This window comes from Bos javanicus, chromosome 11, assembly GCF_032452875.1.
Source record: "Bos javanicus breed banteng chromosome 11, ARS-OSU_banteng_1.0, whole genome shotgun sequence".
In the NCBI taxonomy this organism is placed as follows: domain Eukaryota; kingdom Metazoa; phylum Chordata; class Mammalia; order Artiodactyla; family Bovidae; genus Bos; species Bos javanicus.
Window position 1 is genome coordinate 78108747 of NC_083878.1, and position 26279 is coordinate 78135025.

General features: G+C 54.3%; 1 protein-coding gene across 4 annotated transcripts in view; it reads left to right on the forward strand.

The window, feature by feature from the left end:
• HS1BP3 (HCLS1 binding protein 3) overlaps positions 1 to 13813 on the forward strand; it is a 48482-nt gene extending 34669 nt beyond the window's left edge. For 3 of the 4 annotated variants that reach the window (XM_061433202.1, XM_061433203.1, XM_061433201.1), the window contains exons 5-7: positions 4543 to 4703; positions 6010 to 6145; positions 11525 to 13813. In XM_061433202.1, coding sequence (XP_061289186.1) covers positions 4543 to 4703; positions 6010 to 6145; positions 11525 to 11792 — 565 coding nt within the window. In that variant the 3' untranslated portion in view covers positions 11793 to 13813. The remainder of the gene's footprint in view (positions 1 to 4542; positions 4704 to 6009; positions 6146 to 11524) is intronic. The other variant, XR_009739528.1, reaches the window with a different exon arrangement.
• The last annotated feature ends 12466 nt before the right edge of the window (positions 13814 to 26279 follow it).

Here is a 26279-nt window from a genome sequence, read left to right on the forward strand (position 1 = left end):
TCTGAATCCCTTCCCAGGGGTCCTCTCTCAGGAACGATCAGAGTCCCCCTCCCCTCTCCTGGCCCTGACTTCCCCTCAGACCCTCCCCCTCCTCCCTCCATGTACCTGCCATCCAGCTGTTGGGCACTTGGAAGTGCCAAGCCCTTCCCACCTCAGTGTTTTCACAGGGCTCTTGCCCATCCCTCTGTCCACTGTGTCCCTGAACCCCCCTGTCCCAGCGAGGCCCACGTGGGTTCACAGCATCAATGCCTTTCCTCCAGGATTTTCACAACTCTTGTGATCCAATCGCCGTGGAAGCCCGTTGCCCAGTGCTGCTAAGGATAACATTGTCCTGGAATGAACTTCACAGGTTCATTTATCGGCACGCTGAGAATTTTCTCTAATTGAAAAAAACCCAAAAACTAAATTTAAGATGAAAAGTGCCTTATTTTGAAGCAGGAAAGTTACATGCTTGGAAAAGAGGTCGATTTCTGTGTGTGGTTTAGCATCACCCTGACTTTGAAAGTTAACAGTCATGTTGTGTGTGAGCCTTTGCTTAGAAGTACCCGCCATCTTCCCTGAAGTCTTAAGAGGTGCCTCTGTCGCTCGATACCCACGGGTCCTGGGGCTCTTGGTTCCCCCCAGGGGTCTACCACGGGGGCAGGTGTGCCCGGGAACAGTGACACATGCCCCCTGGGCGGCCAGAGGGGAGGACGCAGTGGTGTCAATCACTGTCACAGGGTCGCCTGAGCCCCGTGGAGCAGGGCTGCTCCTCGGCCCGTCAGAGCTGTCAACCGCGGCACCTGCCGCCTCTCATTCAAGCTCAGGATGCAGCCTGACCGGGACATCTGTCTTCAATCAGGCACACACGGCAGGAAAGCTGACATCTGTCCGTGTGCACACATGTGTCCTGCAGGAGCACACTTCCACGTGCCTGTACCCATCCAGGGACTGCCCCCAACCACCACCACCACCTTCCACAACCCTCCCAGGGTCAGGAGCTGCAATTCTGTCCACTGCGGACCCCTCTGTTTGATGCTCAGTTGCCCCATCCCTGATAACAGATCTGATCTACCCGCCTTCTTTAGAGGAGAGAGAGGGCGGTGGGGGAAACCCTTTATGGCCAGTGACTGGCTCAGCAGAGCTGGGTAGTATGTCCTGTGGACATAAGGGTGGACACAGGTGGAGCTGAGAGGGGAATGGAGGGCATGCCAGGAGCGTGGCCCATGTGTGCAGCCTCAGTCTATGCTCACATGGCCTGTGAGCGAGGGGCAGGAACAGGCTTGAAGTCGGAGTGACACCTTATGTGAAATGCCCATCGTATCATTGAATCGGAATTGAGCACCATCCTCACTTGTCCCTTCTACCCTTGGGTCACTTCGGCTGTCCGAGTTTACTGGGAGTTTGCCTGCTGACATTCTCCCTGCTTTTGTCTGCCCCGTTTGGGGCCTGATCATTTCTCCCTAGACCAGGAGCAGAGCTTCCACGGGGGACCCGATCGTGCCTGAGTCATACCTGCCGCAGCCTCTCCCAGATTGAGGGCCTCTCTGCCTGTGTCAGTCTTCTGCCCTTAGCCCCTGAGACCTCAGCTCACCCCTCTGCCACCTCCTCTCAGAAGCCCTCGGGCTGGGTTGACTCCTTCCTCTGGGCTCCGGCTGTTCACTTGCCCCATGTGGTGATGACAGGTATATATCTGTGACTGCTCGGCTCTGAGCTTCCAAGGACAGTGCCAGGTCTCATCACCCAGCACAGGTTCTTGCCCTTGGGAGGCACTTACTGAGCACTGGGCCACAGAAGGCACTCGGAGTGAAAGGATGAGCTCTCTACAGAAGGGCAAGGGGCTGCTGGAGAGACCAGCTGGGGTGCGTGAGAGGAGGAGCCACAGAACAGAGGGTCTCTGTCTGCTGGCATCCCCTCTCTCCTCCCTCCCATTCCCCGCCTCCCTGGGGGACGAGGTAGAAATAAGTCTGAATTAGAGGTGTACTGTCACCTTGTCCATCCACCTATCTGTTTGTCCATCTGTCCATCCTTCCACCACCCCTCCATTCATGCGTCCCTTCCCCTAATATTTACAGAGCATCTCCTCTGTACCAGGCACACTGCTGAGCGCCTAGGTACTGAATCTGGGGCCAGCCAGGACAGGACCCCGGGGCTTTCACCCGTCAGAGCTCCGTATCTCTTGTTCTTTGTCTCCTCCGGGACGGCCCGGGTGGAACCGGGTGGGGCTCAGATGGTGCCTGACAGAGCAGCCCCATGTGCCATTAGAGTCGCCTTATTTCAATTCAAGACAACAGAAGATTAAAAAATGTCTCCAGGGAGAAAAACAAGAACAATTTGAGAGGAAAACTTACATAGCGGGAAAGCCAGGCCTCATTTGTGCTCTCCGAACCAGAAGTAGGTGCAGGAAGGGAAGTCATCGCCGTCTCCGCGCGGCTTCTCCCGTGATAATCAATCATGCCTGTTTACTCTCTTCCTTTGTTCTTCAGACCCTCCTGCCTCTCTGTGCTCCCTCTGGTTTCTGGTCAGAGGGAAGCTCCCAGCCCTGGCCCCGGGTGCCCGTCTGCTGGGGAGGCTGCGAACGTGAGGTCTCAGAGCTGGTGGTTCAGAGTGAGATGGATCTGCGGATGGTGGCTGTGGAGTGGCCAGGCCCGACCCTGCCTCCTTGGGGGCTGCACCCCGGCTGGGGGGATGCTAGGGGATCTCCGCACTTTACTGCTGCAGCCCCTGCTGAATCCAGGAGCAGGGCCAAGAAAAGGGCGGTGGCAATGGGTAATTGAGGGTCAGCAATGGGGCAAAGCCTGGTCCAGTGGCTCCTGAATACAGCTGGTCACTAGAGCCCACAGGGACACAAGCAGTGCCCAGGGCCTGCCACTGGGGTTCTGACACAGTGTGTCTCGGCTGGCTGTGACCGTCTCCGGCTGTCCTGCCCTGAAGGCCAGGGCCTCCCTGGTGCCCACTTCTCAGGGGTCACTCGTGCTGCCCTGGCTCTGCCGTGTCTGTAAAACAGAAGGGGAAAGCATCCCAGGAAGAGTAGGGTACCCCGACTCCTTAAGGTGAGTGAGTGAGGAAGTGGAGATGAGGTTTCTGGAGGAGCCCAGGCCCCTTTCACCTTGCCTAGCATCACGGACAGGGCCGGCGGCTGGCCTCGTTGCAGAGGCGTGGCCTGGGGCTGGAGCCTGTCTGCCTTGTGCCCGGGATGAAGAAAGAGCAGGGACTGGGTACAGCTGATGAGTCTCTGGCCCTATGTGCTGTGTGGCCTTGAGCAGATACCCAGCTTCTCTGAACCACTGTTTCTTCATCTACCCACAGAGACCTTCCCACTGGGGTCTCGGCCCTGAGTGTGGAGGTGTGTGGGTCCTGCGGCCTCAAGCAGGTACACTCCAGCTTTCCCAGCTTCTCCCCGTCTCCGCCAGGACCCCCAAAGTCTCCCAGACATCTAAATCCAGACCATGGGAATGACCGCCTCTGAACGCCCTGCATTCCAGCACCCAGGGCCACCCCGCTGCTATTTTTATCTGCTGCTGGTTAACCTGTGCCCTTGTTTACGGTGCTATCAGCGCAGTTCAACCGCATAGTTATCACCAGCATGAGCTCAGACGGTGACCTCAGTCCAGGGGAACTGCCCTGCAGGCAGATTGGCCCACGGAAACCCCACTTCCAGTTAAAAGCTTATTTCTGTTCTTTGCAGGAACCTTAAAATGGCTAATTTAGGCATCACCAACAGGGACTGGATCATCTTGTTAAAATAAAACTGAGTTTGTTTATTTACTGGCGGAATAACTTCCAGTGACGTGTATAGGTCTGCAGCTTTTGGGTCCCTGAAGGTTGACGTGTCCACCCAAGCAGGAAGTAAAGCCCTCCCAGGGCCTAGAAACTTCCCTCGAGCCCCCTCCTGGTTTCCCGCAGCAGTGTCCAGCCCAGAGCAGGACCTTGGCCAGCTGATGAATGAGACATAAAGGGACCTGAGGGGTGCAGAGCCGATTGGGGTTCTGAGGAGCCAGAGGGGTTTCCTGAAGGAGGTGGGGGGAGTGTTGCTCAGTGGGACTGAAATGTTTTCTAGAATGATGGAGGTTCCACCAAAGAGGTGGATTTTTGCGGGAAAAACGGAGCACTGACCAAGGCTGCCTTCTGTTCTACCCTGGGCCCAGGCCCTAAGGTTGGTAGCCTCCTGTGTACTCAGCCCTGTGTCCGAGCGTCTGTGCAGTGACTCTGAGTTTGGCCCCAGGGAGTGCCGAGGTTGGGCGCCCTGCAAGGAGGCCATGTCCTTTGAGCTGTGACCCGTCCTGCTGGCCCTTCTGGGCTGGGAGTTGTCTGCAGCCGGTTGTGCGGTGCAGACGCCCACCTGATCTCTGCATGCATCTCCACCGCGGCCGTTCCCTGGGCACAGGGCTGTGCTGCTTCCTCAGCAGCGTCTCAGCCTCTCATTGTCAGGTTCTTGGCAAGGTCCTTCTTGACACAAGCACCAGCCTGCCCCGCGCCTGTGTGGGTCTGACCAGGGTGCCCCTCGGCTGGCAGGGCTCTCGTGAGAGGGCCCTACCTTGAGTTCTGTCTGTGATTCTCCAGCTCCAAGAAGCCCAAGAAACGTCCCGAAGTGGCCGTGAAGCCAAAAGCCGTGCCCCGGCTCACCATCTTTGATGAGGAGGTTGATCCTGATGAGGGGCTCTTCGGCCCAGGCAGGAAGCCCTCTCCCCGGAGCCACGCAGAGGACTCACCCCCCAGGGACCGTAAGTAGATCCCCAGGGTGTCCCTTCACTCTCAGTGTCTCCCGGGTGAGCCACCAACCTCTGTGAAGGGCGTCAGGCCCACCACACACGAGCAGGATGCCAGTCTTGACACGATACAGACTCAGCTGGTGGGAATTTTCTGCTGGAGAAATCTAGTCTGGCACCGTGTGTCCCCACAGCCCAGAACATTCCGGGGCTGTATGTTTATGCTAGTCATCCCTCAGGAGCAAAGGGTAGTTTTCTTTGTTGCTTTGAAAAGTGTGGGTTGTGACTCGTGTGAAAGTATCTTTGTTACCCCCACAGCCAGATGTGGACACCAGATAGAGAGGGGTGCTGGGGCTCGGCGTGGCTTGTATTGTAACAGGAGGCTCCGTGTCCCCTGCAGAGACCCCATGAGAGGGTCCAGTGTGGAGCTGGAGCTGGGAAGGCCTGGCACTCTGCACTCACCCCTGGGTCTGACCTGTCCCCCCAGCTCCCAGGTCTGCGTCCAGGGCAGGGAATTGATGTCACCTATTAATTCAGTTGGTACCAGGTACCCGCTGAGGGCCAGGCTCTGTGCGGGGGCCCAAGAACACCTGGAAGAGGGAGACGAAGTCCCGGCCTCAGCGTCTCTCGTGGGATAGACAGGACATCTCCTGACCATTATGGGGTGGCCTGGGCCTGTAACAGGTCCGAGCAGAATGTCAGTGCCTGTGGGGACCCCCAGGCTGAGGGGCTTCTCGGGTAAAGGATGGATAGAGGAACTGGATCCCAAGGGGTCAGCAGAGTTTGCCACGGCTTCTGACAAAGCCGATTCCAGGCAAAGAGGCTGCAGTTGCTTGTCACAAAGGGCAGCGTTGAGCATTGAGACTGGGAGGGGATGGGGAGCAGACCTCGACTTCCAGAGCTGGTGGTTGGGACTCAGTGAATGCTTGTAGGAAGACGGGGCCAAGCCCTGGGGGCTGAGCTAAGAGATGGAGGGGTGCTTGGGGAGCCGGGGGCAGTGAGCTGAGGAGTCAGGTTCTTCCTCAAAGCAGTGGGGAGGCCATGAAGACTTGAAACCAGGGAGGTGCCTCCACATGGCTTTTGGCCCAGTGTGCAGGGAGGTAGGGTCGGGGCTAGGCACACAGGTGCGCCAGGCCCCCATAAGGGCCTGGTTCTTCTACACTCTGCCTTGCAGACTGAAGGGACATCTTTACTCCCTTTCTCTCGGCTGGGCCAGGAGGTTGGGCCAGATAATCTCCACCCTGCACCACCCAGGCAGCCGAGGACAGGCTAGCACAGGCTAGCATGTCCTCTGACCACTCTGCCGCTCCCTTCTCTGCAGCCCTGAAGCTGTTTGACGATCCTGACCTTGGTGGAGCTGTCCCCCTGGGTGACCCCTTACTGCTGCCAGCTGCCCCCCAAAGTGGAGGAGCCACACCCCATGAAGGCCACAGGGAGGCCTCCAAGGAGCTGTTCAGGTACCACTTGTCTCCAGTGACGCTTCCCCAGGTCGGGGTGTGCACCACGGAACCACAGACTCTTCCCCAGGTGGTAGCACTTTAGCATCCTTGGGCTCTGAGGGAGGGAATCCTGACCCATCAAAGGTGGGAGCCCAGGACTTCCCTAGTGGCCCAGTGGCTAAGACTCCAAGCTCCCAATGCAAGGAACCCAGGTTTGTTCCCTGGTTAGAGAGCTAGATCTCACATGCTGCAACTAAGACCTGGTGCAGCAAAATAAATAAATAATTTTTTTTTTTTAAGGTGGGAGCCTGTGGGTGAGAGCTGATTGATCGGGAGGCAGTGAAGGGGATTCAGTGGAAAGGCTGGAGGGAGGGGTCAAGGGAGTGTTAGCCACTCAGCAAGTTCTAGAAAGAACTTCATTTATGCAAGCAGTTTATATAAAAAATAATTAAATTATGTAATTCCAAGAGCAAGTATAACTGGCATAAATAGGTTTGAAAACAAAAATGACTCGTGGTTGCATACGGCTCACCCGCAGGGAGCAAAGTCCTAATGTTCTGGACAGCAGCAGGGGCCCATCAGCAGATTTTACAGCGGGGAAAGTGTTAGTCACTCAGTCATGTCTAACTCTTTGCGACCCCATGGACTGTAGCCTGCCAGGCTCCTCTGTCCATGGGATTCTCCAGGCAGGAATACTGGAGTGGGTTGCCATTTCCTTCTCCGGGGGATCTTACAGAAGGAAGAATGAGACTTAATCTGTTACAGGGAGGTTGATTGACAAAATGTGCAAGACCGATTGCCACAGGGTACATGCTGTGCCTCAGACAAGTTTGCCAGGCTCTTTACGCGTTATCTTATTTAATCCTCGTAAGCGCATCCTCTTCCCACCCCCACCCCCCACCCCCATGTAGGTGCTATTATCTGCTTTTTACAGAAAATGGAGGGTGGGAGAGGTAACTGGCCTAAGGCCATAGGTCCCAAGTAACAGGATGCGGACCCGGGTCAGCCTGCCTGAGTCCAGTCCTCCCACCTTGCCGGAACCCTGAGTGCCCGGAGGAGAGGCTGGCAGACCGCCTCCCACCGCAGGCCCGGCAGGCTCTCCCTGGGCTCGTGGGGCTGCCTTCTCAGCACCCTCAGCACCGTGTATCTCTGCCTCCCATCGTCACGTCATCCACGTCCCCGGGATGCAGACTGAGCCTGGCAATTACAGGACGCTGAGCCATCTCTTTCCAGGAACAGTTACATGGCGCCGGCCTGAGGTCCCGGGAGACTGTCATCCACACCCTCGTTAGCAGCCATGGGCTGTTAGCCCCCCTGAGTGCCCGCCGGGCCTGAGTCACCGCGACGGCTCCTTGTCATTACACGTCCCTGAGGCCCCTGGCAGCTGTTCGCTGTCATCCTTGCGTCCTCACCACTGAAGTCCTGGAAGCGGTCCTCCCTGAAAGAAGCTGGGACTGTTGTTCTGCATTTCGGGTGACTCTGAGGCCCAGGGAAGGTCAGCCCCGGGAGCCTCTGCTGTCCTGAGGACGCAGCGTGTCCCAGAGGGGCGGAGCCAGTGGGACCTTTGGGCCTCGTTTGTATCAATATTAAATCCATTACACATACATCCCAGTGTGACCTCAGTAAAAACACACACACAGACACATACCCCAGGGCCACCTCAGCATACAGACACGCATACACAGACACACATACATCCCAGCGTGACCTCAGTGTGCGCACACACACACACACACACACTCACACATACCCCAGTACGACCTCAGCCTGCACAAACATACACACAGACATACCACAGTGAGACCTCAGCACACAGACACACACACACTTTCAGACCTGCATTCTGTAGAACACTGGGTTGGGGGTGTTGACAGGTATCACCTTCAAAGGCTTTCTGTGGCCAGAGGGCTGGGGCAACACCAGGACTAAGCAGGACTTTCTGCACCTGTACTTGTGGGCACACGTGGCTCGAGGGGAAGACCACATGGCATTTCACGTTCCAGTTGGTCCCTGGGACCCTCTCATGAGTAACGCCTCCTACATCCCCCAAGCCACTCTGGGAGTCACTGCTTTAGAGAATGTGAGTCCTGTGGCCCTGCCTTCACTCCGTCAGACATCTGGTGAAGAAGGAATTACCCTCTTGAGAGCAGGAACCATATTTTGTTTTTCTTTGTGTGCGTCCTGGGACTCTCCAGGTGGTGATCAGGTGTCTTTATGATGAACTTTCTCATATTCTTTCATCCTCCAATGCTTTCCTCACCCGTTCATTCCACAGCTGGCATCAGCCTTCCCGAGAAGCATTGGTGGGGGGAGCATTTGAACAGGGTTTGGAGTCTGAGACTCCCCCATTCCTTCTTGCCATGGGGCCCCAGCTTTGGTCTTCAGTCGAGCTCTTTCCTCTGCAGGGACCTGGGGAGGAGGAGTGGGCCAGGGGTCTTCAGACCTCTCTCCAGCCCCTCAGTGGTTGGCTTCACGCCTTCAGGGCCTGAAAGAGAGGGGAGCTGAACCTTGCATCAGTGGGAGCTGTTTCTAGCCATGACTCAGGGAACCCAGGCTTCCCTGGTGGCTCAGTGGTAAAGAAACTGCCTGCAGTGAGGGAGACCTGGGTTCGATCCTTGGGTCGGGAAGATCCCTTGGAGAAGGAAATGGCAACCCACTCCGGTATTCTTGCCTGGAAAATCCCATGGACAGAGGAACCTGGTGGGTTATAGTCCATGGGGTCACAAAGAGTTGGACACGACTGAGCAATTAACACTTTCACTTTCAGGGAGCCCAGTTGGAAATGGGGTGCTTGGTGAGGGGTGCTGGGTGGCCACCTGGATCCCCAGTGCAGCTGCCCCACCTGCCAACTCAGCAAATCCAGCTTCTGGGTAGCTATAGAGCATGACTGCTATGCCAAGCAGTATAAATCCTGAATTCTGATGGAAGCTTTTAGCTGCCACTCTGTTTCCCTGTTTGAAGGTAGTTCAGCCCCTCAGAGCTTTTCCTGGGCACCCAGCCTCCAGTGGAGGATGCAGGATGAGCCAACACCTGTCCAGGGGAGCTTGAGGAAGGGCAGGCACTTGGAGGGAGCCGGGACAGCTGAGCTGAGCTCACCAGGAGCAGCCTGTCTCCCAGTAATGCCTTCAGGGATTGCCTGGAAGTACTCCTTCAAGGCCTGGCGTGGGCTGGTCACTCTGGGTCTGAGGGACCCCTTTTTGCTCACTTCTCTGCCCTCCATAGGAAGCTCTGTACTCTCCTGGTGGGTCTGTGACCCATCACGGGAGGTTGACCCGGGAAGTGGGCAGGTGACAGCTCCTTCAGTAGCTGGTACCTGGCAGGCAGCCCCTCCCAGGAAGGGCACCTCCACCCTCGTGCAGGCCTCTGCCAGGCCCTGTGTAGCCAGGAGTTGTTCTGACCAGAGGCCCTGCCCCTCTGCTCCTGCCTTTACTCAGCCCAGCCGGTGTCAGAGCTGGATGCGGTTCACAGATGGGGAGATGAGGGGCCAGGCAGGGGAGTGGCAGGATGAGGAAGGGAACTGCACTCTGCCTGCTGGACTGTGTGTCTTGCACGTGGAATGACAGCCCCGTGGGGGTGGTGCTGCTTGTTCTCATTTGGCAGATGGGAACCAAAGCTTGGAGAGGCCATGTGGCCTGTGTGAGGCCCCCTGGTCTTCTGCCTCCAGGGCCTGTGGCCTCCCTCCCTCGTCCCCAGCTGGCCGTGGGCCCCGGCCGGGCCCTTCGTCTTTCTGTGCCCCTAGTTTTCACATCTGCAAAATGGGGCTAATATCTGCTACCAGACAGCGTCTCGTGATTGTTGTTGTTCAGTTGCTGAGTCGTATTTGATTCTTTGCCGCCCTTGTGGACTGCAGCATGGCCGGCTCCCCGTCCTTCACCATCTCCCAGAGTTGGCTCAGATTCCTGTCCATTGAGTCATCTAACCATTGATGCTATTGATGCTATCTAACCATCAGAAAAGTTATGACCAACCTAGACAGCATATTAAAAAGCAGAGACATTACTTTGCCAACAAAGGTCTGTCTGGTCAAGGCTATGGTTTTTCCAGTGGTCATGTATGGATGTGAGAGTTGGACTGTGAAGAAAGCTGAGCCCCGAAGAATTGATGCTTTTGAACTGTGGTGTTGGAGAAGACTCTTGAGAGTCCCTTGGACTGCAAGGAGATCCAACCAGTCCATCCTAAAGGAGATCAACCCTGGGTGTTCATTGGAATTACTGATGCTAAAGCTGAAACTCCAATACTTTGGCCACCTCATGCGAAGAATTGACTCATTGGAAAAGACCCTGATGCTGGGAGGGATTGGGGGCAAGAGGAAAAGGGGACAACAGAGGATGAGATGGCTGGATGGCATCACTGACTCGATGGACGTGAGTCTGAGTGAACTCTGGGAGTTGGTGATGGACAGGAAGGCCTGGCGTGCTGCGATTCACGGGGTTGCAAAGAGTCGGACACGACTGAGTGACTGAACTGAACGGAACCATATCATCCACTGCTGCCCTCTTCTCCTTTTGCCTGAAATCTTTCCCAGCATCGGGGTCTTTAATTACTAGATGAATTAATGGGTGGGAGATGGCTGTGATATGTGGTAGCACTGACAGCAGGCGTTCCCTTGGACAGAGTGCAGAGCAGGGTGACTTTCTTTCCTGCCATTCAGGACTTGGGCTGGTCCCGTGTGACTGTCACCCTGCCTTGACCTTCAGTCCCACTCACCAATGGGCTGTCTGGTCCAGGGTGTGGCCAGCTCCCCCCGCCTTTGGGGTTGGGGGGGGCCTGTCCAGTGCACAGGTGACCCACTAGGCGACACCGTGGGCACGCAGACCCCACCCCACCACTGCTCAGAGCCCCTCATTCATTCTTTCTCTGGCTGAACTAGGGTCTGGAAGAGAGCTCAGCTCCTGACGTCAGCCCTCCTGGTTCCAACTTGGGGCCCATCACATGCTGTCACCTCAGGCGGGTGGCTCAGCTTCCTGGGACTTGAGCATCCACTTCTGCCGGGCCAAGATGGGGCTGAACGTCCCCAGGGGTTGTCAGGGGATGAAACAAGCTCCTTGGCCCAGAGCAGGAGCTCCGAATGTGGCAGCTGTTAACTTCTTGAGGGGCTGAAGGAAAAGTCACCTGAGGAAGCTGGCTTGTCTAGGGTGGGGGTCCCCTGAGAAGCCATTCTGCAGAGGATGCTGAGGGGCCAGCTCTCCTTATTCCAGGCTGCGGGGCTGCATGGAAGGAGAGGCCTGCCGTTCCGTTCCTCCCCAGGGATGGGGCAGGCAGGAGGGCCAGGCTGGCGGGGTGGGTATGTGGCAGGAGGGGGTGGGGACAGTGCCCTGCAGGGCCCTGCAGTGGCCGGGGAACCTTGTTCGTATTGCAACAGGCTCTGCCCAAGGACTTCTCCCTCTGCTTCTCTAGAGTTGAAGAGGACTTGGACCAGATTCTGAACCTGGGGGCTGAGCCCAAACCCCAGCCCAAGCCCCGGCCCAAGCCCAAGCCTCCAGTGGCCGCCAAGCCAGGGCTGCCCAGGAAGCCAGCCATGCCCCCCAGAGTGGGTCCACCTGAGGCTGCGGCCACACAGCAGCGGAAGCAGCAGCAGCAGATCCAAGCCATGGATGAGATGGACATCTTGCAGTACATCCGGGACCACGACGCGCCTGGCCAGGCTGCCCCCAGCCTCTTCTGACCACCCCCCAGCTCCCAGGCTGTTCCTGGGCCAGCAGACCCTCTCCCATGGAGGGGCGCCTGGTGAGGGGCAGGCTTTGCCCTGCAGGGCCGGAACTAACCTATTCTCAAGGGAGGGAGGGTGGAAGCCCAGGTCAGAGGACCCCTGTACTGCCTTCTTCCTTGTTCTCAGGGCCTGTGGGGTCATAGAACCCTGCACAATGCAGAGAGCAAGGTCACCAGAGGAACTGGAGCCTTGGTTGTCTCAGCCGCGTGGATGGGAGGGGACGACATGTGGAGAGGCTTGTTCACCAGGAGCCCAAACCCCCAGGATGTCATGGGACTGTGGTGGAGGGCAGGGAGGCTCCGCTCAGGGCAGGGAAACTTTTCTGCCCACTCGTGCCCACTGAGTCTGGCAGCCGTAGCACAGGAGGGGGGTGCCCTGGCCAACGTGGGGTTGGGGTAGAAGTCTGCACGCCAAGGCACCTGCAGTTTCTGGTCAGCACAGCCCCCAGAGGCCTGCAGGCCCTGGGAAGGTCCCCAGGAGAGCAATGCTGAGTCGGGGCCTGGAAGGGCCTGGCTGGGATGGCTGGCCCTGAGCCACCTCTGCTTACCAATGCGCTGAGCAGGGTGCCTTCCTTCCCGTGTGCCAAAGCTCAAGGGAGACGTCAGGCCCGGCCCTGCCCTGACCCCGGGATGTGGATGGCCTGACAAAGCTCTCCGTCTCCTCCCCCTTCCTTTCCTAGGGCAGGCCTGGCCAGACCACGGCCTTCTTGGGCCTCTGGCCATTGGACCAGTGTCCACCATCGAGGCTTCGAGCAGAGTGGGCCCCATGTCCTCCGGGTCCACCTGCAGCCCAGTTGCCCCTCCCTTTCACGGCAGGCCTGGGCTGGCTGCTCTCGGGCTGCTCTTGAAGGCTCCCTCTGTCTGGCAGTGGATTTGTCTGTCAGGCCTCCCCCCATCCTTGGAGCCTGGACTTGCTGGCTTGCCTTCCGCTCGTGGGAGCCCCCTTCCCAGAAGCAGGAGCCATGGGCCCTGCAGAACCAGTCAGTGCCTTAGACTTCTCCCCGAGGCCCATGCCCCAGCATTGGGATCAGGGCATGCTGCGGCACTCAGGAAATCCTCTGTGAATGAGTGATGTTTAATGGAGGAAAGAATGCCTTTTTTGATACATTCTTCACATTCAGAGTTAGTTTTTAAGGAAACACAGGTTTTTAAGGAAATGCAACCATTGTCGTCCCTGGGGTTGTGCTGCTTGACAAGAGGATTGGAAAGTGGGGCTTGGGGCTAGGACCCCAGGCCCTTCCTGATCAGGACCAACAGCCAACCCTGAGGAAGTCCCCCCACCGACCAGGGCTGGTGTTAGAGTCTCTGTCTGTAGCACCCACTGCCCTGTGCCAGGACCCACAGGCAAGTGGGAGCCCTCAATCTGTCCTGCATCTCACGCACCCTTGTGAAAAGGCCATCGGCTCCCCCCACGTGTGCCAGAGTGAGAAGAAACAGGTGGCTCTGGGGGCCCCCTCTCCCCGCCTTACCTTGTCCTGAGGGTGCTCTCCCCCGGGGACCCCCAGCACATGCCACCCCTCTTCCCTCTCACCGCCAGGCCTTCACAGCCCCATCCCTCAAGCACAGGTGGACGCCCCCACCCTGCCCTGGGGTCTGCACCTGTCTGACTGCAGGAGGGCCCCCAAAGGAAGGCGCAGTGCTGGGTGAGGGGCCGCCTCGGGCTCTTTCCCCTCCCTGTTCTCTCCTCTGGGCCCGTCCCACCCTGGCCCCCTCCCCTCCACTGTGCCCCGCCCCCATGTGACAAAGGAAGAGAGGGTGTTGCTGGCAGGAGCCCGGTGCGGGGAGCGCTGAGTGGGGGTCACAGGCAGAACCCACCACTCTGGGGTGGCTTCGTCCACTGTGAGCCTGGCCTCCTCCCAGGTGGCCGGCCACTGGGACCGCCTCAGCAGAAATGCGTGCCTCGGGATACGGATGCTCTGTGACCTACCAGCCCACCCAGGACCCGGTCATCCAATAAAAAGTCCGTGTCAGGGCTCATCCCCTGTTTGTCAGTGGCGATCTTTTCTGTGCCCAGGCTGACGGAGGACCACGTGGGGGCTGTCGTTACAACAGTGGGCTCAACAAGGGGAGCTTCCCCAGAAGGACCTGGGGTATGTTGAGGCTTCCAGGCTTCTGCTGGACAGGGAGGGGCAGGCAGAGTGAGGATTCCCATGTATAAACGTAGGCAGAGGGGCCAGAGCCCCAGGCCGGGTGGGGTCATCAGTCAGTAACTGCTCAGCCAGCGCTGGCTTGGAAAGAGGACTTTTCCCTTCTCCAGACCTCATACCCCTCTTCTCAGTGTGGGGACTGGTCTGGGCTTGACCAGACCGTTCTGAGGCGCTTTTGGCTCTGACACCAGACAGCCCTGCCGAATACACATATTCCTCCGTATCCAGACCTGCCCTGGACTCTGCTCTCCTCCCGGAGTCAGATTCTAACATGCCATTTCCTGCCCGGGATCCAGAGGTTCTGAGCAGACAGCCCTCTGGAGACCTAGAAATGGGTCCCTGGGAGCCAGGGAGCTCCACGCAGGGCAGTCCATGAGCCCGCCTGGCCTCCCCCCACTACTTGGCTTTGGATCTTGCAGCTAAGCTTCAAGTGGGGATTTCGTGCTTCCGAGGGACCAGCAGAGGGGCTGAGAAGGAACGCAGAGCCCAGGAGCCTGCAGTGGAGAGCTCACCATAGACGGAAAGGGGACACCGTGGAGGGCAGCGTTTAGAAGCCGTGTGAGCCCTGTGGACAGGATGTACCGGCTGCTGTGGGGGCTCCCCGCTCCTGTCCCCCATTGTTCCTCTCAGGAAGCCGGGAACTCCGGCCTGTTCCCCTGGAAAGTCCCCATCGTGATGCCTGACCCCGCCGGGCTGGGAGTCAAGCTCCACGGGGGCACGACAGACTCCCATAACACTCTGGAGCCCACCTCCATGTGCCCTGGGGCGGCCCCGAGGCTTGACCTCTCCCACGAGACTCAGAGGAGCCAGCAGAAGTCCAGGTGCCTCTCAGGGCTCCGTGGCCCTCGTGCCCAACGGCCAGCTTGGTGGTGTTAATACACTCCGTGCGGTGGCTTCAACCTTCAGTGTTAGGCTTTGTCTCCAGGGAAACCTCATGTGAAAGTCACGCTCAGCTCTCCAGTTCACCAGCTGTCCAGCGGAGCATCACCTGCGGACAAGAGAAGGGAAGCAGAACTGCCTTCTGGCCAGTGGCCCTGGCTGGACAACAGGTGCCTCCCAGCGCTGCTGCGTCTCTGTGTGGGCTGACGGCCGCCCACAGCTGGTGTGGTCAATGCTTAGAGCCCCCTTGAGTGATTGACCTCTTAGTGTTAAGTTATGGATGGTGCCGTTCAGTGCAAACTCTGGTCACTCCAAGTCCTTCCCTGAGGCCTCACAGTTGGGGGCAGCTGACCAAGGCCAGGCTTCACGGGCCTGGAGAGATTTACGTTCAGCACAGCTACATGATATCCCCTCGCCACGCAGTGCTGAGTGAAGGGACTTCCTTGGGCCAGGTAGACTGTAACGTCCTGTTTGTGTCTGGTCACTCCAGTTAATCCCGGAGGGCCCCCTGCCCAGGACGAGATGGGTGTAGTGGATGTGACAGGCTGAGGCCGGGTGGTCAGGGGCACTGACAAGCCTCAGCTCAGCCTCGCCTCCAGCCGCGGGCACCGACATGGACGTCCAGACATCTTGCTGTGTATGCTGTGGTGAAGGGGATCCGGGTGTACAACCTGGTGTGCACACCATGGAGCACAGTGCTCGTGCCTCTGCCGGCTGGCCTCTGGTTCTGGTTTAACACAGCTCTGGCCACCAGTGAGAGTCAAGGGGGTTCATTTCTCAGGTCGCACTCAGGGTAGAGCCGCATTTCTGGAGCGGGGATTATGTGCTCAGCACATAGCCTCGGTAAGCAAGAATTCCTGGTGACAACTTTCAGAGGTGCCGATGTTTCTTTGCTAATTCAGCAAATATTCGTAGCAGCAGCCTCCAAATTCCTTTTTAAGGAAAGCTGGGTTAGCTTTCTCCAGCACAGCTAGCCAGCCACATCTGTTTCTTCACATGCCAAGTTTCATCCAAAAACACTAAGCCTTTAATGGCACCTACTGTGTGCAGGCACTGTGGCCTGTGGCACCTGGGGAATCAGGTGGGTTGAGGGACAGGGGAGATACAGGTCAGCCCTTCCAATCTAGAAGCTCCCCATCGTGTTGGGCACCAGTCAGTTTGGTGAATAAGCAAATGCAGGGAGCGAGAAAAGTGCACGAAACGATGCAGCACGAAGCAGAAGGGGGCAAAGACTGTGTAGACCTTGGTGCTCCAGGGACACAGGGTAAGAGAGATCAGGGCAGCCCAGCCAGGGAACTTTTCCTGCAGTACCTGTTCCAGGCACGATGGAGGATGCAAAAATGAGAAAACATGAGCCATCAAAGCCAAATCCACCGTGAGCCACATTGAGCCGGAGGTTCTGTTCTGTTCTCTGGGCCACCTGCCCAAACAGCAGACACAACTGCAACTCGATTCCTCCCATGCAGCCCTCTTTGCCCGCCCCCCACCCGCTGCTGGTCCAGCACATACAGTTTTACATGCCACATGACCCCAGTCCTTGGTCACTCTGTTTCCTAGGGTGGCCGTGACAAGTACCACAAACTGGGTGGCTTTAAACAGCAGCAATTTATTCCCTCTCAGTTCTGGAGGCCAGAAGTCTAAAATCAAGATGTTGGCAGGGCTGTACTATCTAGGGAGAATCCTTCCTTGCTTCTTCCAGCTTCTGGAGGCTGCTGGCAATCCTTGGCTTGTGGCTACATCATTGCAGTCTCTGTCTTCACATGGCCTCCTCCCTGTGTGTCTCTGTCTTCACATCGTGGTCTCCTCCGCATCTTTTCTGTGTCCGAATTTTCCCTGTTCTTGTAAGTCAGTCAGTCACTGGATCAGGACCACCTAATCCAGCATCACTTCATTTCCCCTTAGTTACCTCTACAAAGACCACATTTCCAAATAAGTTCACATTCACAAGGTTCCGTGTGGACAGGAGTTTTAAGGGGAACACTCTTCCACCCATTTCAGTCCCGAATAGTCGGTACCTTTCAGGAGGCTGAATTACCTGAGTGCAGAAGTGAGGACATTCTTATCTCCTGTATCAGCTTCCAGGCTTATGGGGTCCTATCTGGTACCATGTGGGCTTGGGGCCTTTTTATCACACCAAATTTGGGGAAATCTCCCCACCACTAACAACGGTCCTGGGTCTGTGTACATCGCTTGTGTCCAGTGGTGGGAGCAGGATACACTGAGCTTGTGACTTGTGGAGCCCAGGGCCTGACCCGCTGGGCCATCATGCTCCTTCTCCAGAGCAATGGCAGGCCCCCAGTGGGTCTGATGACCTCTTCTCTGAGTGGATGCCTTTCAGGAGTGAGCTGAGACAGGCAGCGTCCCACCTTGTCCTGTCCAGGCCATGGCCTCTGTGATGGCCCTGTTGGCGCTGCATTTCAGCAGTGCCCAGCATCACTTCCACCCCTGTCCCACCTCCCACTCTGAGGAGGGGATGGGCGGGTCGGGGAGGGAGCCAGAAGGGAGGAACCTCTGTTGCACATGTTCCTGGTGCCAGGGTTAGATTTCTCTCATTTGTGGCTGCCACCAGAATGTCGAAACTTCCTCAAATCTTAGTAAGAATGACTCTCTAGAGCACCATGTGAGACAACATGGAGACTGAGCAGTGCTCAGGGCCATCGTCCTGGCTCACCGCGGGCTGGGACTCCCTCCCCAGAGGGTCACCCGGCTCTGAAGGCCTTTCCTGGGGACCCGCTGTGCCTCCTGCTTGGAGCCCTGGCTCCAGAGCCTCCTGATGGCTTTCCTGGGTGTCTGCCCTCCCTTCAGCACCCATCACCCTCCCTCTGGGCCCCTAAGGAAGATGGAAGAGTCTCGACAAAGCAGGTAGCAGGACCAGCGTCCAGAGCCTGAGAGCTGCTGCTGGCCAGCTCGCAGGCGCCCGAGGGGTCTGCCTCGGCCTCGGTTTCTCAAGCTGGTTTTCTTCCCTTGACGAGGTTGCTCTTGGCTTCTCCACATGTATGTTTCTGTTTTTCCTTTTGGTCTAATAGCCATTTGGCTCATTTCTTCCTAAGAAGGGCTCTCAGCCCCAGAGGACAAATTTTGTTTTTTTGAGTGTAACAGCTAGTTTATTTTTAAAAATTTTTTATTTTGTATTGGGGTTAACAAACAATGTTCTGATAGTTTCAGGCAAACAGCAAAGGGACTCAGCTATATATGCATCCATTCTCCCCCAAACTCCCTTCCCATCCAGGCTGCCACATAACATTGAACAGAGTTCCCTGTGCTATACAGTAGGTCCTTGTTGGTTATCCATTTTAAATACAGCAGTGTGTACATGTCCGTCCCAGACTCCCTAACTATCCCTCCCCCCAACTTTCCCCCCTGCAGCCATAAGCTCAGAACAGCTAACTTCTTGCCCACCTGTTTCTCGGACCACCAGGAGCAGTGGAGGCTCAGCTCGACCTCTGGCCTAAAGGCCTCCTTTTCCTGCCTGAGGCTCTAATGAGGCTCCGTCAGGTTGCATGGGTGACCCTAGGGTGGGCATAGGATTGGAACTCTGGCCTCACAGACTATATACAATCTACAGACATGGGGATGGAAAATGTTGCCCCACCTTGGCAGGGATGGGGGAGAAGTTTGGCAGGTTTTTAAAAAGCTGAGCATAGATTTACAACACAGCCCATCATTCCCCCTTCTAGGAATACACCCGAAGACAAAGGGAAATATACATCCACACAAAGACTTGTGCACAAATACAGCAGCCAGAGTGGAACCACTCACAAAGTCCATCAGCTAGTGAATGGATAAATGAAATGTGGAACAGGCACACAATGGAATATTACTCAGCAACAAAAAGGAATGGCATACTACAACACGGATCAACCTCAATAACATTATACTGAGGTAAAGAAGTCACGCTCGAAAGCCCGTCTATTGCGTGAGAAACTTCCAGATGACAAATCTATAGAGACAGAAAGAAGATTAGTAGTTGCCTTTGCCTGGGGGTTGAAACAGTGGCCAATGGACACAAAGGATCTTTTGGGGGGCTGGGGAGGGGGTTGGGAAATGTTTAAAATTGGTTTGTTGTAATAGTTACACAATTCTCTAAATTTATTGAAATCCTTTAATTGTACACTCTACGGGAGTGAATTTTATACCAGTAATTTCTACCTCAGTAAAATCATTAAGAAAATTAATGACTAGAAAATGAAACAAACGAGAAAAAAAAAAATCCATGGGCAGCAGAGGGCAGTGGCTGAAAGTGTGGGCCAGCTCCTGGTTCTCCAGCCGCCTCGCTGTGTGGTCCTGGGTCAGTTAGTTACACTCTCTGTGCTTCAGTTTCTTCACCTGTAAAATGGGGATAATAAGTGTACCTGCTTCATTAGGGTAGTTTTAGAGAGAAAGTTAATGAATATTTGTGAACTACTTTGATCACTGGCTCAGACGGTAAAGCGTCTGCCTACAATGCGGGAAACCCAGGTTCAATCCCTGGGTCGGGAAGATCTCCTGGAGAAGGAAATGGCAACCCACTCCAGTATTCTTGCCTGGAAAATTCCATGGACGGAGGAAACTGGGTAGGCTACAGTCCAAGGGGTCGCAAAGAGTTGGACACAACTGAGCAACTTCACTTTTCACTTTGATCAGTACACATTTTATGTGAATAGTCAAAATTACGTTGAGTTGTTGGTTGTTTTTTGTGCTATAAGGAATTCTAGGATTCCTCTCTTGACTTCGGAATGAGAGCCAGACCTTTGGGTCGAAAGGGACGCCGTTGGGGGCTTGTGTATTAGGATGGGTGTAGGAGAGAGGAGAGGCTGGGTCAATCTATGCCAAGCTCTCAGCTTCTCTGAACTGCTATCTGCCCATCTGCCTAGAGTGCTGAGACGGTCTCCTCCTGCTGTCTCACAGGGTAGGGATCATGAGAGAACCACATGCAAAACTATTTGCTGTTGTTGTTGTTCAGTTGCTAAGTCGTGTCCGACTCTTTGCGACACCGTGAACTACAGCACGCCAGTCTTCCCTGTCCTCTACTATCTCCTGGAGTTTGCTCAAACTCATGTCCATCGACTTAGTGATGCCATCAGAGACCCACTAAGGGGCCCTGGTGCTGAGGTGCCTGGTGTCTGCAGGCTCTGGGAGGTAAGCAGGAGCCTAGATCTGGATGGGCCTTGGAAGGCCAAGGAAGCACAGTAGATGGAACATGCTGGAAGTGAGCAGCTAAAAGATGTCATTCTGATGCAGATTCCTAATAACCCCAGGAACTCATCCCTACCACCCCCACACTCCAGACCTGGTGCAGCCCTCCCCTCACCATGGAGACAAGGAAATAGACACCACACTTCCCTCTCCCGACCCCCGACCTATTGTTCAGAGCAACTGGCGGACTAGAAACGGAAGGTCAAGGAACGTTTTCTGGCAGCCTTGTGGCCTGACTGGACTGTGAGGAGGGCGTGAGGGGCCTCAGCACTGACACCTCTTCCTCTTTTCGCCTGGAGCCTACACCGCCAACTTCCTTATCATCCCTCGTTCACTCAGGGCAACCGTTGGGCAGAGGGTGTCCAGCAACCCCTTTGAAAAGCCACGCCCATAAAGGCTTACACACAGATGTCCATGGAAGCAGTTATTCAAAACAACCCCGCCCGCAACCAACAGAAACAACCCAAATATCCATCAACAAGGCAATCGATAGCCTTAGCAGGTACATCCATACAGTATAATGTGTGTGGGTGCCTGCTAAGTGGTTTCAGTTGTGTCCAACTCTTTGTGACCCCATGGACTGTAGTCCGCCAGCCTCCTCTGTCCATGGGATTCTCCAGGCAAGAATACTGGAGTGGGTTGCCATGCCCTCCTCCAAGGGATCTTTCTGACCCAGGGATCGAACCCAAGTCTCTTTTATCTCCTGCACTGGCAAAGGGGTTCTTTACCACTAGCGCCACCTGGGAAGCCCCCTACGGTGCAACATTACTCAGCAATGGGGAAGAGACTACTAGCAGATATAATATAATGATGCAGATGGATCTCAAAACATGGGACTCTGCATTTTCTGTTCAATTTTACTGTTTTTATAACATATATATATATATATAAATCGATTTTTGTTTTTTAAAAAATGAGCCACAGTGAGAAAGTTCTTTAGTCCAGAAGACATTTAGCAGTCTCAGAGACCAGCTCTGTCTCCCCAGACCATGCCCTACCTTCAGTGAGCTTTGCCACAGCCTCCAGGTGCCCTGGGCTCCAACTGAGGCTCAGTGAACATTTGGTGGTGAAAGGGGCTTGTGGTTCAGCAGACGTGCAAAATGGAGGGAAGAAGCTGGGGGCACGTGATGAAGGAGAGGACCTGCCCCCAGAGTCCTCTGAGGAAATGAGAGGCCCAAACCCTCGAGGCCTGGAAGCCCTGGGCGCTGACTGGCATAGTTCATCAAAGGCTATCTCTCCTCCTCCAACTTTCCTTTTTCTTTCATGTAGCCCTGTGTTGTCTGGGGCAGGCAGATGTGGAGAACTTATTACAAGGCAGTTCACCACATTTCGGAAGTAGGTGAGATGGCCTGAGCAAATCTGTGGATTCCCTCCCCTCATGGAATGAGGCTGAGGGCCTCAGGATCAGAAAGACACGCCCAGGCTGCTCCCAAGGGCCCCATCAAGCCCCAGGGGCTTGGACTGCAAGGGCCTTGATGAGAATGAGCCTTCCTGGGAGAAGACACAGTGGTCCACCTCGACCCCCGGAGCAGTTTTCAGGTCTCAGTGCTGCCAGAGGTGTCCGCCAGCTCTCCCTTTGGGTTGGAAAATGCACGAAACCTTGCTTGCTGGGGTCATGGAAGTGCTTTGGCAGAGTTCTCAAGGGCCAGAGAGGAGAAGACTGCTTACCGAGCCTCTCATAGAGCAGTAGGTAGGGTCCTGGGGGTGGGGGTGGCTCTTCCTGCTGCAGGCTTTGATCAGAGAGGGGGAAGGTGTTGTGTGCTGTCCCGTGGTCACATGAGCATGGACACGCTGCATGGTTACAGGCCAGCAGCTTTACACACAGCACCTCATTTTCCCTTAATCTAAGCCGAAAGTGTTATTATTATTAATTAGTGAGAAGCAGTTCAGCTGATGCACCCACCTGTTCTTGAAGTCATTTTTTCTCTTGACATTGGTGCCTTTGGGCTCAGCTTGAGGAGGACCCCTTTAGACCTGAGGCTCAAAGGTTCCAAGTTTAGTTGAGGGAGAAGAGTGAAGCATGTATGTGTGTGTGTGTTAGTCACTTGCAACCCTGTGGACTGCAGCCCACCAGGTTCCTCTGTCCATGGACTTCTCCAGGCAAGAATACTGGAGTGGGTTGCCATGCTCTCCTCCAGGGATTTTCCTGACCCAGGGATCAAACCCTGGTCTCTTGCATTGCAGGCAGATTCTGAGCCACCAGGGCAGGCCAACAGAGACTGAATCCAAGGAGTCTCCAGGCTCATGTGGAGAACAGGACAGCAGACCAAGAGTTAAAAAAGACAGAGCTAGGGGTTAAACTTTCCATCCAGCTCCCCAAGCGGACCCCTTCCTCTCCTCTCCCTTGGGGGCTTCATCTTCACCTGCCACTCAAAGGTACTCCTTCCTGGGCCTGGTTTTAGGAGGGACTTAGCTCACTGATAATTATTTCTATTTTTTCCATGAACATTAATCTGCTCAAGTTTTTCTACTTTTTTTCAAGCTAATTTTGATCCTTTACATTTTCCTGGAAAATTGTATACTTCATCCAGATTTCAAATACATAACATACTCTCTTTTAAGACTCTAAAAATTATCATCATGTTTGTGGTTATGGTCCAATTTTCATTTCTAGTGGTGTTCTCTCTCTTTTTTTAATTGGTTATATTCATCTGAAATTTATGCTTTTCATTTTTTCAAAGAACCAGTCTTGGGTTTTAAAGATCTGCTTTACTACTTTTTTCCCCATCTAATTCGTTCATTTCTATTTTAGCTTTATCTTTTTCTCCTTTTAGGTTTTTTTAGTCACATTTTTATTTTCCTTTTTTGTTGTTAATTTTTAAAACAAGGCTACAAAATTTCCTCAATCAGAGTTTTGGCTCTGTCCCATAGATTTTATCACATAATGTTCTTGTTTTCATTAATTTCCAAGAAGTTTTTATGTGTAGTTTTTATTTCCTATTTAAAACTGAAAAGCTATTTTAAGTACTAGTAGTGTTGGTATGTTTGTACTTTTGTTTCCAAGGTTTCAGCACAGTTTTTATTATCTCTTTGTAATTCATTTCTAGCTTTATTGCATTATGGCCTCAGAATGCAAATCTGTATGACTGTGACTTTCTGCAATTCAAAAATCTTTCTTGGGACTTCCAGTCCAGTGGTTAAATCTCTGTGCTTCCAATGCAGGGGATGAGAGTTCCATCCCTGGTCAGGGAAATAAGATCCCACATGCCATGCAGCACAGCCACACACACACACAAAAAAATCATTTTGGGGATCTAGATTGTAGCCAAATTTCAAATGTTCCATAGATATTTTTAAATATATATTCTATTTGTAGAACATATATACATGTATATAATCTTGAAAGTATTGATCATATTTTTAGAATTGCGTATCCTTGTTTCCTCTGGGTGTACTTGGCCCTAACTATCCCGCTGTCAGGATGGCTTTCTCCAGTCCTCCTGGGAATCGGTCAGTGTCAGCAGTGGTTGAGGCACAATGTTGGTTGTGGTCTCAGAGAGATGCTGAGGGCTCCCATGAGGAGAAGACCTCACGTTAACTGAAGGAGCTCGTGGTCCTGGGCTCATCTGGCTCCTGTCTCAGGACTTATGCTCCAAGCCTGCTTTTTATTGTGTGTGTGGTTTGAGCCAATGTCTTCACAGAGGTGCCTGGCCTCAGGGGCATGGGTATCAGGGTGGGCACTGATAGTATTCCCCTTCAACCAGGAGGGAAAACAGCAAAGGGTCCAGCCCGGAAGCTTTCCATGCCAAGTTGGCAGGCTCCACCTGCCATGAAACAGGTGCCCTGGAACACCTGTGTCTCTTGGATGGCAATTGGTTCTCTCTGGGCTCCTGTCAATCAGGCCAGCAAGAACTGGTGATTTGTCTTTCCTGTGGTCAGACAAGTCGCAACATAGTTCTTTTCAGCATGCCTGACCTCTCAGACTTCCGAAAAACAGGTGCTTTTCAAGACTTCAGCATTTATGCGATTCATTCCTGTCCCCTTTATGGTCAGGACCGAATGAGAGTACTAGGGAGGAGCTGGTGCTGCTGCTAAGTCGCGTCAGTCGTGTCCGACTCTGTGCGACCCCATAGATGACAGCCCACCAGCCTCGCGCGTCCCTGGGATTCTCCAGGCAAGAAGACTGGAGTGGGTCGCGATATCCTTGTCCAGCGCATGAAAGTGAAAAGTGAAAGTGAAGTAGCTCAGTCATGTCGGACTCTTGACCCCATGGACTGTAACCACCAGGCTCCTCCGTCCATGGGATTCTCCAGGCAAGAGGACTAGAGTGGGGTGCCATTGCCTTCTCCACTAGGGAGGAGAGACACTGCCTATTTGGGGCCACGGGGGTAAGGTTCAGAAAACTCCTCAAAAAAACTCTAGATTTGAAGGATGGGGAACTTCACTTGATTGCAGAGGGCAAGAGGTGGGTAGTGCAGGATGTAGCCAAGACTGAAAAGTGGTTTTCCTTGGGGGAGCAGCGGGTGAGGGAAGGAGACAGGCAGCCTGAACAGAGTGGGGAGGTGAGCCAATAAAAGAGTAGAAGACTGAAAACTTGTGGAAGACTGAAAACTTTCTCTTAATGAGTGTAGGCTTTCCTTTGGGGGTGATGAAATGTCTGGAAGTAGATGGTGTAATAATTATACAGCATTGTGAAAGTATTAAATACCACAGAATGGTACACTTTAAAATGGTTCAAGTGGTAAACTTAATGTCGTGTATATTTTAACACAGACACACATAAGTGTTTCTGGGACCTGATGGAGGAACAAGCCCAGTGAGGAAGGTAGCATTGCCCTGCCTGGCCATGAGGCCCAGGAGTCATCCGATGATGGGGACCAGGGGGGTGATGTGAAATCTGGGGGGCTATGGAGGATGGAAGCTGTAAAGCCAGGAAAGGCAGAGGGAGGCAGCATGTTTTTACAGCCGATGCTGAATCCTGGTAAGAAAGGCCACTGGGAGTATAGGCCTCCCAGGTTTTGTGTGTTTGCATGTTTCCTGGGAATGCTAAGGGCTGGGATTTGTCTTCCTTGGCTGCATCTAAACTGAAGACAGGCTCTCCCCTGGTTTGGCAGGAAGCATTTGAAACTATTGCCAAGACATCTGTTTCATTTTCCTTGGCAACAAAAGGCATCCTGAGAGATAGACCCAGGCTTGCAACTGGGAGCATCCGTACTTCTTTCTCCTTTTCTCCCATGGGAGTTTCAGTGGACGTTCCCAAGCTCGTGTTTAGAGAGGGTCAGACCAGAGAAGGCTGAGCTACAGAGAATCCAGTGTTAGGGGAGAGAAATGAGCAAATGAGGGCAGGCAGCACTAGCAGCTGAGGCCCCAGAAGGTCCTGAGAATCTGGAGTCTGGGAGCAGAGTCCCTCTTGGGGTGGGGGGAGTGGAGGAGACCCCCCTTCTCTGTGACCTTCTTAACTTCTGAAATGGAGAAATTGGGGCAGCAGTCTAGGAGAACGAGCAGGGGTTTTGGCATCAGAATAGCTGGGCTTGAATCCAGCTTGTTTACTCTCTATGTGACCTTGACTTTACTCTCTGTGTTCACGTCTGTTTAAGGGAGAAGTAATATCTACATCACAGGTTGATTGTTGGGATTAAGTGAGGTGACACAGAGTGGAGCACACTGGAGGGTCTAGGAAAATGCTTCCAAATCCTCCAGAGAACTGGGCTGGAGAGTCATCTCTGTGCCCAGTCTCCCAAATGAACATGAGGGGGCCTGGAACTGACCGTTACTTTTATGATTGAGAACTCCAGATCCAGGGCTGTCCTTGGGGCTTGTTTAAAAGGAGGGTGGCTTGTACATGAGCTGAGAGAAGCAGGGTGCGGGGTATTGACTGAAAAGCTGAGCGTCAAACAGCTGAATGACCACTGAGGACACTAGGCTGACTCTCAGACGATTCCCAAGATAACAAAACCCAGTCCCACTCTGGGCCAGGTTCCCAGAGAACAGAGATAGAAAAAACGGTCCCAGCTACATTCCTGCCTTCTAGCACCTTCCCTGAGTTTCTCAGAGCTGTAAAGCCTGATGAATCATTTAAAATATTGAAACATCAACAAGGCCAGAGGTAGTCAGTTCTCATGAAGACAGTCTGCAGGTCCCACCCGTTTAGGAAGTTCTGTACTTTCCAAGGGCGATTGCCTTGGAGGACCCTCTGGGGAGCAGTGTATTCAGTTCCTACTGAGTCGCCAGGACCTTTCCACCCAGCACAAGCCCACCTTGCACCACATACCACTGTTTCCATTTTAGGGAGCTGAAACTAT